The sequence below is a fragment of the Terrapene carolina genome, unplaced genomic scaffold, assembly GCF_002925995.2.
Source record: "Terrapene carolina triunguis isolate 2854851 unplaced genomic scaffold, T_m_triunguis-2.0 Scaffold66, whole genome shotgun sequence".
Taxonomy (NCBI): domain Eukaryota; kingdom Metazoa; phylum Chordata; order Testudines; family Emydidae; genus Terrapene; species Terrapene triunguis.
The window spans coordinates 7,137,619-7,151,380 of NW_020664417.1; the positions used below are offsets into that span (position 1 = coordinate 7,137,619).

Genomic DNA, 13,762 nt, shown 5'->3' on the forward strand with positions numbered 1-13,762 from the left:
TTTTTTTTTTTTTTTTTTTTTTTTTTGCCTTCCCACAGCAGCCCAAGGACCTGATGGATAGGGCCATAGGTATGATTCAAGTTGTCACAACTTGGCAGGTGCCCAGTGTAGGCACCATCTGATGGTTTATCAGTTCCCTGATAAACTGGAATTGGAAGTGGATTTAGGGGAAGGCATCGCCTAAAGAAGCTGAGGAATAGGGTTGGGGCTCCCAATCTCTGGTATGGTGGGGAGAAAACCCCCTTTCCCAGTCTTTTAATCCTCATGAAGGGAGGCTGGTGGGTTCCCAGCCAGAGGCTGGGGACCAGCTGTGGCAGGGTGGGGGGGCCCTCTAACAAGTGGAACAGATTAGGGAAGGAATGATGACCTGCCTTATTTGATTTATTGCTGGATAGTTCCCAGATGAGTTAATAAAGTTGCATTCTCATTAAACCACATTCCTTGTGTCTTGTCTGTCTTCCTGCACGTCCGGGGCAATGAGAGATTTTCAGAACCAATTCATGAAAATGCAGCCTGAGGATCATCTCTGCAGTATTATCAGGCCTTGCTTTTCTCAGTGTGAAAAAGTCAAAGCTTGAGATTAAACCGTAAATCCAGCTCTTCCTTCTGGTAGTACAGGGGTCGGCAACGTTCAGCACGTGGCTCGCCAGGGTAAGCACCGTAGCAGGCCGGGCCAGTTTATTTACCTGCTGACGCGGCAGGTTCGGCCGATCGCGGCCCCCACTCGCCGCGGTTCGCCGTCCCGGGCCAATGGGGGCGGCGGGAAGCGGCGCGGGCTGAGGGATGTGCTGGCCGCGGCTTCCCGCCGCCCCCATTGGCCTGGGACGGCGAACCGCGGCGAGTAGGGGCCGCGATTGGCCGAACCTGCCGCGTCAGCAGGTAAATAAACTGGCCCGGCCCGCTAGGATGCTTACCCTGGTGAGCCGCGTGCCGAACGTTGCTGACCCCTGTGGTAGTATGATGCCCTATGTACTGTGGCCAAAATTATCAATCTTGTTGGCCTGAGTTTAGAAGCCCACTGACTTCACTGAGAGTTGTGAATTCTCAGCACTTCTGAAAGTCACGCTACTTATTTAAGTGCTTGATTTTTGTAATCTGAGTCTTAATATTTTAACCCACCTTCAAAATTATTTGGTTACTTGATTTGTGTGGCTTGTTAACATATTTGAGCAGCAAGATATTAAGCATATGGAAAAGTGGTAAAAATCTGAATATGTTTCGATATGAGAACATGTTATAAATAAGCTACAGTACCTAAATCACACCTGCTTTACTCCATTTTACCCATTATTACTCACTGATTTAAATGGAACTACAATGGGATAAAACTGGAGTAACACAGTGATGAATCAGGACCATCAAGATGGCAAGTATTTTCATTTACAAAAAGAGTTGGAGAATTCGGTGAACTTTCATAATTAGGTTTCTCTTTATGACTCAGAAGGCTCTTTAATGTAGGAGATAAAGACATAATAAGATCCAGTGGCTCAAAGCTGAAGCTAAACAAATTCTTACTGGAAATAAGTAAAAAGGGGAGGGGTACCAGTTTGGGTAATTAATCATTGAAGCAATTTATAAAGGGGTATGATGGATTCTCCATCACTTGAAGTCTATAAATTAAGATTTGTTGTCTTTCTACAAGATCTGTTCTAGCTCAGTCAGAAATGATGGGATAAATGCAGCAGTTACTAGGTGAAATTGTATGGCCTGTATTATACAGGAGATCAAATGATCATTATGGTCCTTTAACCCAGATGTGCAGGAAGAAAGACAAGATGCGAGTGATGTGGTTTAATTGACTTTGTTAACTCATCTGGGAAGTATCCAGCAATGAATCATACAGTGCAGGTCATTGTTCCTTCCTTAATCATTTCCACCTACGTATTTGAAGCTACCATCAACCCTACAAATCTGGTCTCATCCCATTTCTGGGACTCAGCCTTGTTCCTCTGTATGAGGGTAATGAGGTGGGGAGAGTGGGTTGTGTCCTCGTTGTACCAGACATTAGGATCCGCAACCCTTTTCTGAAGCTTCTTTAGGGCATTCCTCCCTCTAGTTCCACTTCCAATTCTGGTTCATCTGGGAACTAGACCTGACTTCCCACTTTACACACCTTCAGTCCTTGTCAACCTGTGGTGCCCCTCCCAAATCTTCTGCTCTAGTATTTCAGACCAGTTTATAATCCCCCTCTCCCCACCCCGGAGGAGGTCCTGAACCTGCCTTAAATCTCTCTTAACCTTCATGATTAAGTCAGCCCACCTATAAAATCTCAAATTGTTTTTCCCATAAGCACAGAATTCATGTCTAGTGGCTGCTCCTGGCTGCCAAAGAGTATAAGAGGGGCATCAGCTGGTCTCAGAGCATGCCCTTCCTGTCATGCCAACACAAAATCGCTTTGTCACCTCCAGGTGAACTAGCCACCTGCCTGTGGGCCCAATGTACAATCCTGTGTCCACAGATCCACACACCAGCTCTCACGACCCCATTCCTTGCTCCTGAAAATTGGCTTAAAAAATAAAACTAGCCATTCACGCCATTGAACTCTGATTCTCAACCAGGGGCTGAATGTACATTTTGTATGCATTTGAATGCCAACACCCAACTGCCTGTACCCTTCTGTCCCCTATTCCCTGTTAGGTAGCGTGACCAGACGTCCAGTTTTTAAAGGACAGTCCTGTATTTAAGCCCTCCTGCAGGTGTCTCAACTTTTTCTTAAAAACAGGCAAATTTTCCCATATTTTCTGTCTCCCCCCCATCAGTACTGGCAGGTTCTGCTGCTCGCTGGATCCCAGCTCACCCGCCGCCCGCCCACCAGTGGTGAGCGAGGGGTCCAGTGGCTGACAATGGGGGTGAGTGTGCAAGGCTGGGGGTGGGACAAAGCTGCAGCGCTTGGGACCGGCTGATCCTCTTGCTGGTCCGTCAGTGCAGCCCCCATTGCTGACCGGCTCGTGGCCAGCAGGGCCCTGCCCTCCATCCCATTTCAAGCTGGCACTGGCTGCGCGCTGCGAACTGCGGTGGCTGGTGAGTGCAGGCAGGTGCTAGGTGGCTGCTGGTATGTGTTGCCTCTGCTGCCCACGCATCGGCCCTTTATGTGCTCCCCCTCTCGCTCTCCTCTCCTGCTTTGCCCCTTCACCTTTCCCCAGCCCTGCTGCTCCTCCATATCCCCCTTGGCGTGGCACAGCCCACTCCCAGTGCTGTGCATAGAACCAGCCCCTGGTCAGAGTGCTCAGTTCACCAACAGTCTGGCCGGCAGGCTCCTTCCTTCCCCCACTGCCTCTGGCTGAGCCAGCACCTCGGGAAAGCTCAAGACCCTCCAGCCTGGTGCACTGGCCAGGAGGAGCCAAGCCCTGTGTGTGCCAGAGGCCCACACAGCGCTGGCACGGGGAAGCCTCTCCACCCCTCAGCTAAGCTCTGGAGTGGCGGGGGGAAGCGATTTCCAGCCTGTTCATGCCCCGACCAGGCAGGCTCCACAGCAGCCCCCCAGGTAAGGGCTTTAGCACCCTCTTCACCTCCCCCCCCTGCCCTGGGTCCTTCCCCCAGGGAGTATGGGGCTGCGCCATCCCCGAGGCACCCTCCTCTGCTGAGCCACCTCTCTGGTCAGGTTCGCTGAAGCTCCTGCAGTGAGGTTCCCTGGCTGTGGTGCACAATGTATCCTTAGGGCTTACCCCATTCTGCCCATGCTGTAGCCGGGGGACAGAAGGAAGCTGGGTTATGTCGGTGGCCAGCAGCAGCCGGGAGGTGTTAACTGCCTTTCAACACTGTGCAGGCAGGAAGGGACAAGCTGCTTCCAGCCGCAGGGAAGCAGGGATTAGGAGGGAAAAGATGAGCTCTGCAAAGACATGGGCCAGGTCATCCCTCCCCACCTTCCCCTGTCGCTTGAAGCAGCTCCTGTCCCTTCCCTCCCGCACAGTGCCGAAAGACTGCTGCTGGCCACATTCTGGTGTGAATCCTGGCAGAAATCTGGGGAATGGGGGCATGTGACCCTGCGTGCCCCCCCCCACATGTTGCCTTGGGAACACGCGCAGCAGGTACAAGGAGAGGAAAGTCTGTCCCGGGGGCCCAGCCAGGCATGGAGGGCAGATATCGCTGGGCAGGGAGGGTTGGGACAGGCGGTCACCCCACCCACCATGTGAGAGAGGTGTACAGGAGTGTGGATGTGTCACCTCTCCGTGCGTGTGTGTGTGTGTGAGACCACTCCCCATATGAACTATAAAGTCTTAAAGATAAAGTAAATAAAATAATCGAATTATACAGTGTTTATTTTTAACAGGGGCTCAGTCAATGTGATATTAATTTGAATGTTTGTACTGCATAGTTCTGATTGATTGCCATTGAACTCGCCTGAATACAAGTAATTTTACCAGGTGTCCCATATTCAGCATAAGGATATATGGTCACGCTACTGTTGGGTCGCAGATGTCACTGCTCCAGTCTTGAATGAGTGCGAGCCAAATGCAGTAGTGGAACCCCATCATTGTAGGTTCCATTCTCAATACCGTGACAAGCTGGAATTTTGTGAGGTATCTCCTGTCGCATCGAAGAAAGAGAGGCGCATCCCTAGGCGGTCTCACTACTGTGTAAGCCCTTAATACCATGACTGGTCAAATCCCTGCCTCACCATCCTCTTGCAGCTCTCTGCTCTCACCTTGCCATCCCTGATCTGTTTTTGACATCCTCACGGTCCAGATGACCTATTGCTCCCCTCATTTTCCATCCCTAAACTCCAAAGCCCTACCAAAAGTATCCCTTACTGACCCAGGCACCATTCAATGACTCTAAATGCTCCAAAAATATCACCAGGAATGCAGCATTTAACAAGGACACCAGCTGACTGCATTGGCATATCTGATGAAGAAATCAAACTCAAAGAATCTCTATACTGGTGGGTAATTGGGGATCCTCCCTAAGGCCTTTGGTTTGAGACCAGCCCACTAACAACCTCCTAACCAGAAACCCACCGCAGGATCTGAGTAACCTTTTGTCCTGCAGCAAAATACAGTGCCTGATAAGCGACCAGCAATGGTTGATTATGCCAGCCTACCATGCAATAGTGACAGTACCTGATCTTCAGGAATAGGCCAAATCATAGGCACACCTACTCTCATCTGAAATTGATTAAATCCTCTGAAGCCCCAACATATGTCTTAGGTGCTACAGATCTCTGCATTAAACCAAGAGCAGTCATGAGCCATGGTTCCAAAGGGCCAGCTGCATCTCATCAGGTTCCTTGTTTGCCAAGTCTCAATTTCTGCCCACCAAAGTCTTGGCTATGCTGTTATCAATCCTGGGCACGTGTTTGCAGTAAAACAAATATTATAAGTTAAATACTTCAGGGCAGATATCTCACTGGCCTCATCACACTGAGTGAATTGGAGGACATGTACCATCACCAGGTTGTCATGCCAGAACTGCACTTTCGTTCACGAATCTTACCTCCAAATTATCACTGCAACTAAAATGGGAAAGAATCATAAAGCAAAATACATAGATGTAAAAGAAGAATAAGAAGCTGTTTGTTCAGTGAAGGGAACTCTTAGGATATTAACAGTGCAGCTAGTTGATCATCATATTTTGGATTCTGTTTGTTTTTGCTTAGCGGTTCATGCTTTTTCATTATAGCTCATTTGCCAGTCTCATTGCCATTTAAATAAAACCCAGAAATGGGATCCTTCAGAGTGTTATCAGCACAAACCATTTGTTTTGAGTTTAGAAATATGGTGTGGTTCAAGGAACTAGGAGCCACATTCTTTCTTCCTGATTGAAGAAGTCACAATCCAGTCTTGTCATTGGAAATTTTATATTTTCTATATGCCAGTCTTATGTTATTTATGTGTCTGTTACCATTGGCCACATGGAATTTTAAAGAAAAATAAATAGTCCTTAAGGGTAATAAATCACTAGGGAATGTATTGGTTGTTGGCAGTTAGAAGAATTATATAACGTGGCATTAAAAATTATAGTTCTGGGTTTAGTATTTCAGTGGGCATTGAAAATGTTGGGTCATATGATGTTTTTTTTCTTCTTTTTGCATAAAAAACAAGTAAAAGGCAAAAATCTTCAGTCTCCATTCCACTTCATCTTTAAGACTAAATAACAAAAGTGAAGAACTAATTGAGATATAACAGAGTGCAAAACTTAACATTATGTAAAAACCACTTATTCAGTCTAATGAGATTTTTAAGAATACTTTTGAATCTAGCAAATGGTGTTGGTTTTGTTATTACAGTCTATGTGACTGATATTCCAAATGTGGGATTCTTTCATATTGAGGGGTAATTCAGACATATGCCACCTAGGTTTGCAAAGACAAAAGCAATCTTTCTTTTTTTGCAGAGATTTATTAAAGACATTGTAAATCAAACATTTTCTGATACTCTGATTTGCTGTGAAGTTTTCTAAAAAGGTTACATTAACCGCTTTAATTCTATCAGACTTATCAGGTATATCTAGAAAATGAACTTGACCCAAGTGATAAAATGTGCTGGATACATTCTAGTCCTTTGAGCAGTCATTCATTTCAAACTGCTGCCAAGACATGTGCATGTTCTGACAGCTGTGAGGGGGAGCTAATCTATAAGACCCAAACTCTTCAGCCTGCATCATGCATTATTTCTTTCATGAAGGTAGAACAGTCCGTGTACTTAACAGTTTCTAGAAACTGGAGCAGTAGCATCCTGTTACCCAGTGCTTCACCTCACACTTCTGATCGCGTAAACTTTATTCTTCATGGAAATAACTGTATTATGCTTACGGAACTTCACAAATGCTATCAGTGTCTATACTTCTTCGAGTGCTTGCTCACACTGATTCCATTCTAAGTGTTGTGCGCCCATGTGCACAGTTGTTGGAGATTTTTGCCTTAGCGGCATCCATAGGGCCGGCTGTGGCGTCCCCTTGAGTGCTGCGCTCATGCGTTGGTATATCAGGCGCTGCTGGTCCTAAGCCCTCTCAGTTCCTTCTTGCTGGCAACTCTGACAGAGGGGCGCGGGGTGTGGGGGGGGTAATGGAATGGACATGAGCAACATATCTCAAAGAACAACAGTTTTTTCCTGTGCAGCATTGTAGCCGTGCTGGTCCCAGGATATTAGCGAGATAAGTGGGTGAAGTAATATCTTTTATTGGACCAATTGCTGTTGGTGAGAGAGAGAAGCTTTTGAGCTCACACAGGACTGTGTGAAGAGCACAAACCTATCTCAAGCAAAAGCATCCTATAAACAAGGGAGCGAAAGGAGCAGAATTCTTCATGAAATTTAATAGTGCTGTTCCAATCTATTAACTTGGGAGATACTCACACCCTATAGCAATGGAGACCAGTAAAAAAACTCTAAAAGAAATCGATATAATTGTATACTGCTGTATCACAGAATACTCAAGCGGATGCATTGTGTGACTTAGAGAATTGCATTGCAAATGCTTTCAGACCCCAACAGAAGAAAAGTTTTTGGACTAATTGACCTCCTGCTATTCCCAGTGACTATTCATTGCCTTACGTGACTTAGAGAGCAACTAGATGCATTGTTTCAGAGTAGCAGCCGTGTTAGTCTGTATCCGCAAAAAGAACAGGAGTACTTGTGGCACCTTAGAGACTAACAAATTTATTATGCTCAAATAAATTTGTTAGTCTCTAAGGTGCCACAAGTACTCGTGTTCTTTTTGTAGATGCATTGTGTTCTTGAATGAGGTTGTTAGGGCCAAGCCTGGGCTGCATCAGTGTAAATGTGAGAATTTGGCCCTTTATCCTCCAGACTTAGGGCTGAAGTGGAGTGTATGTGAAGGGATCTGAATAGAAAAGGAATTGAAAAGGAGAAAATAGCAGTCCAAAAAGAAGAAATGAAGGAAAGAATTACAACTTCATTCACTCCTTCATAATATCCTGTTCTTGCCTGTGGCCCCAATTCAGCAAAGCATTTAAGCACATGCTTAAAGTTTGAGGTATGGCTAATTGCTTTGCTCAAATCCCAATGAAATTACTTGAGAGTCTGGGGTATCATTTTCATAGATGATGAAAATGCCTTCAGTCAAATGTAGTGGCCCTTCATCCACCAGGATTCCCAAATTTGGACTAATTTTGCAGATTGGATAAGGAGACTCTGTTCTTCTAAGTTATTAATATTAGTTTCCAGTGCTACCCATAATGTGACAAACACTTTCTAAATATAAGAGAACCACTGGCCTTGCTCCAAAAAAACCCTTTATTCTCAAATAAATAAATTTAAAAAATCAGAGAGAAGAGAAGGTGGGCAGGAGAAATGGCAACAGCAAACAATAGGGTTCCCTCGCCACTCTGCCAGTGGTGCCAGCTCTCTGCCCCATTTGTCCACTTCTGTCACAACCATTTTAGTCCCTTTTTTCCATATCTCCCTCTGAGTTTGGGACATCCTCCCTAAACCACCACTGTCTTTTAATTCAAACCTATCCCTGATACCCACAAGAAGCAAGTCAGAAAATATTAGTATTGAGACAAGGAAATTTGAGCTATCTAATTATGCATGTGTCTAAACTGAGTAATCAGATGATTTTGTTGCTTTTTCCTCATCCCATCCGCTCCTAGCTGATTGTTACCCTTGCTGTCATAATGAAAACTAGATGCATGCTCTTTGGGGCAAGGGAAGTGTCTGTTTGTTCTGAAAAGCACCTTGCCACTTATCATAAAAAAGGAGGCACTTGGCTATGCTTACGCAAAAACATGTTTTGTTCAATGGACCTCAGAGCATTTGATCCATGGACTTCTAAGGGAATATCAGTGAGACATCAATCAGTTTGGCAAAGACAAACATTTTTTCAAGGAAAAGTTGTTCACCATTTTGAAATTCAAAAGTTGTTCACCATTTTGAATTTCTTCAGCAAGAACATATAAGATACTATCCAACTATCTTACTTGTACCAGAAATGATGTAGTGCCCATATCACATGTCTTCTCTGTATATTAATGCAAAATAATTTGGTTTTAAAAGAAAAAAAAGGTGGAATCTAAAGGCAAATTCAGGTGGCTTCATACATTAGGGGCATTTATCTGTGTGACTAAAATGGTCATTGCTTTCCCCCCCTTCATTTATAACGGTTAAATGATTTGGGTTATAATGGTCAAATGGTACCCTGAGACATTGTGTTTTATTTCTGGTGCATTGTTGTAATTTTAATAATATATCATTTGCTTTTTTCCAATATCTTTATAGATAAAGAGTGGCAAGGTGCATTACACATCTGATGCTGGAGTTGCTGGGAAAGTGGAGAGGAATATTCCTGAAGTTTACACTGCAGATGGTCAATGGCATTCCCTCCTTATTGAAAAGAATGGATCTGCCACTGTTCTATCTATTGACAAGACCTACAGCAGAGAGATTCTCCATGTCACACAAGACTTTGGAGGACTTAATGTTCTTACAGTTTCTTTGGGAGGAATCCCACCAAGCCACACTCCCAGAAGCACAGAGACAGGTAAAAAAGAGAATGCACGTACACATACACATATGTATATATCTTTTAAAAACATCATCCTGACATGAGTGAATTATGTAGATATGAAACACTGGTCATTTTACACCTGGGACCTCAAGTAGGGGGTCCCATTTACTAAATATTTTTTAAAAATATTGTAGGGATTATTACTAGGCCAAATCCTACAGACCCTGAGTCAGGAAAACTTCCATTTCAAATCGATGACAGTTTCTCTTGAGTAGGACTGCAAGATTTGTCCTTTTATTGTGTATTTTAATTTGTTTTATTTTTCAAAGGAATGTGTTTAGTTTTTGAAGGATCAAAAATGCATAATACTGTTTGACAGTATATGTCATTGCCATATTTCTCTTTGTGTCTCTTTAATCTGAGGCAGTGAATAAATCATATTATTTTCCTAATATCAGTTGAAATCGTCTTACTTTAGCCCAAATGTTGCAAATCCAGGCAAATGTTTTACCCAGGTAAATGAGAATTTTGCCTGAGTAGGGGTTTGGTAAGAACTGCAGTATTTGGCCTGTCATTAATGTGATTACAATGATTTCTGCAATTCCAACTTCCTTCTGCCTTATGCTGCTGTCAGAAATAAATCCTCCTCTTTCTTCATCTGAGAAACAGAAACTAAGTGCAATAAGAAACACCCATTGAATAATGTAAAACTGCTGAGAATAGATCAGTTCCCTTAGAGAGTTATAGTCTCAATATAAGACTCTGAAAACAAAACTAGTCAACTTTTTAGCTGATATTCTGCTTATGATAAGAAAAGATAGACATGATTTTTAACTGCAGACTGTGAGGTATGTTAGGCAGAGCAGACATATGTTTAAAAATCAATCTTCATATTGAAAACCTGACTAACTCAAAGGATTATCACCAGATAAAGTAATTTGACGGTTGAAAGTTAACACTTCACATTTTTGACAATATCCAATGTAAACAATGACTTCCACTCATGGTGAGTTGATGCAAGATGTGATGTGAAATTGCATGCATGCCATATCTGACCCTGTCCTTTTTTACATATGTATTTTATGCCCAAACTACAGTCTATGCATTAAAAAATAGAGACATTTGTAGCAAAGCAGGAATAAAATAAAATGAGGACAGTAACTCCTAACACATTGACTGATGGAGAAATAAACGAATTATGAGAGTCTGGCTTGCATTAGGAATGCACAGTCCAAAATCTTTTTCATATTTTTTTAATATTGGATTACACTGTGTATGACTTACCAAAGATTTACAAAGGGGAGATATAAAACTCTGTGTGAACTCAGATGTTTGAAAATATCTGAAGTACTAGTAGAGGCAGACAAAAACGTACATGGGGGTAGTCCAATATTATAAATCCAATATTGTAAATTCAATAATGCACTCAAACCCAAGTATACCTGACAAAATCACAGTTGCTGCAGATCATATGTCTAGCAGAAAGAGACCACCAGGAATGAAGCAAGCAAATCCTCTATTTTACTTGGTTCCCAACCTGAATCTAAATCCTCATTTTCCCCTTTATTCAGAAATATAAAAATAGGCGAAAATGAATATTAGAGCAATAATGAAAGAAAACACAGCTCTTTCACAAAAGAAACTTATCACTGCCATGGCATAGGAAGAGTATGTGTGTAAAACTTGGCAGTATCCTTAATACAATAGAGACAATACAATAGAGACTCACATCTCTGATCACAACATATTTGACATTGAAAATAGCTACTCTCTCATTTCTGACATCAGAGTGTGTTCAGTCTTTAAAATAGTGTCCTTTGAAATCTAAAGTCAGTCCTGCCATCCAGTGTGCCTTGACTAAATCTGCTATTTCATAGCAGAGTCAATATTAATACCATTTATCTCTATGCTAGGCATCTTTAAAGAATCCTCCACAATTTATAGCGATGTTAGTGTAAATACTTGCAATCTATCACCTCCAACCATAATATTTAGACTTGTTGAAACTTTCTCAGACATCAGTAATGAATGAAATGTTTACTCCTCTTTTATTGTTTGTAATTTAAAACTGCTATATTTCATCGTTCGATTGGCACACATATTTTTTTACTTCTTTCTCAAGCATTTTTATTATATTCTATAAGATGCAGTTAGTTTTGAATAGCTTCCTGCAAACAAGCCATCACAACGATGGATTCTAGTGACAATCAATCCTAAGGAGAAAAGGAAGGTTTTAAAGTGAGATATAAAGTTTTGCTGTGACTCAGGCTATGGCTACACTACACAGCAAATAGCATAGCTGCTATTTGTCGGCAAGAGAGAGGTCTCCTGCTGACAAAAAAATTCCACCCCCCACGAGCGGCAGCAGCTTTGTCAGCAGGAGAGTGGTCCTGCCGACAATGTGCTGTTCACACCAGTGCTTTTCATTGGTAAAACTTTAGCTGTTTGGGGAAGTGTTTTTTTAACACCCCGAACGACAAAAGTTTTGCCGATGAAGTGCCAGTGTAGACATACCCTCAGTGACTTACAGTTGAGGAGAGAGTTCCAGATAGATACTAGTGAAAGAAGTATCCTCCCATCACTCTCTAACTACTGAAAGCTTCAGGGAGGAGACCGAGAGGAAGCCAATATTGGAGTTGTAGAATAAGTATATAGCTGGATATTCAGAGCCAAATTTTCAGACTTGTGCACGCACATAATCTGTGTGTATTAAAACAACTGTGTGTGCATTCACAGTAATTGGGAGTGTAAATTATGGATTTGGTTGTCTCAAATAGCCATAGCGTGGAGTAAAGGTCAATGCAAAGCTTCACTGCCCCAAGGATCTGCTGGAAAGGACTGTGTCTCAGGGAAGCACAATCCCTCCCTGAACTCCTATGTGCACAGAGGAAGAGTGCCACTTCCTCCCCACTACTCTGCTTTTGGGGGGATTTGCTTCCTTGAAGATACAACAACCAGGGATAATTTAGCCCTATCTGCTTTCACAATTCTGAAAACCTGGGTCACAGTTAAGAGACGGTGTTAGACCCAAACCATGTTAGATTCAGAGACATGAATCCATGAACATACTGCTTCCTAAAGCAATAGAGGTGAGGACTCTGGCTATAGCACATTTACAGTCTAAAGAGTGGGACGTTAGAAAAACTACAGAAAAATGAATTGTATTAGACATCCAGGAATTTGTTAAGCCATGAATAAGGACTTCAGCAAAGCCAGGGTCAAGGTAAGGGTGATAGGCAGATTTAGAGATAAGGGAAAAGTCAGAGGGAAAAGAAGGTTTGAGATCATGGATGACATGAAGATGTGTGGCTTTAAGAATAACCTCTGTTATAAATTAAGGCTGTAGAGTGAACACATGTTGAAATTCCTTTTGGGGACTTTAAATACTGATTGTCTGAACTATGCTCATGCATATTTTTTACCTGGGAGTGAATTTATAAATTTGATTTCAGTCCAGTATTTTAGCATATATGCATTCCTGGCAAGATTATGGATGGTTTCCATGTAAAGTCATTGGACATAGGAGCCCCAATCACATAACCACCTCTTTAACGAATGGGGTCTGTAATCTGATAATGGATTTGGTGAACGTAGAAGTTATATGTGTAGAAAATGTATGCTTCCCCAAAATTCAGCTGCCCATTGATTACTCAGTACTTTAGCATAATAATTCTGTTTCCATGGAAAGCAAAATTAGAATAAAGATCTGAAAATATAACCCTTAAACAGCATCTTGATGGGTCACACCACAGTTTAGAGACTCAGGCTACAGTCACAAAAATATTCATTTGTACTTCAAAGCTCACATCTAATCTTGTCACCAGATGACAGAAATGTGTATGTTTGCAAATGCCTTTTTTTAATCTGAAGCTTTTTTTCCTCTTGGTGTGAGCTTTATTTCCAAGCTAAAAAGCTTGCGGCAGATGATTCCCAAGCCGAAAATGGGTCTTGCGCTATACAATGTATGTTTATTTTACATTTAAAAACTCTTAAAAACTGAATTCAAATATTCAAACTTAGGTGCCTCCACCTCCATATTTAGGCACCTAGATAAAACTGGCCTGATTTTTCAGACATACTGAAGGCACTGGGGACTGTGGGATGATCAGTGTTTTTCTTTGCTTCTGAAAAAAAAAAAGGCCATTTATTTCAGCACGAGATGCCTACACTTGGGATGCAGGTTTGAAAATTTTGACCTAAGCATGTTTTTGTAAACCTAGGGTTTTGAACTAGATTAATAAAACCTTAAACTCTCTTAAACCCCTTATTTAGCAGACTTTAAAAAAAGCCTTTTGCAAGATTTTTTTGAAATCATTTATTAAGTCTCTATTCAAAGAGAATAATGTTCAGATAAATT

At 42.4% G+C, this 13,762-nt stretch overlaps 1 protein-coding gene across 1 annotated transcript in view; it reads left to right on the plus strand.

Annotated features, from left to right (window-relative positions):
• The window catches only part of FAT4 (FAT atypical cadherin 4), a 220,756-nt gene that overhangs the window by 201,799 nt on the left and 5,195 nt on the right, over positions 1-13,762 (plus strand). Inside the window, exon 16 of the mRNA XM_026647814.2 lies at positions 9,177-9,438. Within this exon, the coding sequence (XP_026503599.1) occupies positions 9,177-9,438 (262 nt within the window). The remainder of the gene's footprint in view (positions 1-9,176; positions 9,439-13,762) is intronic.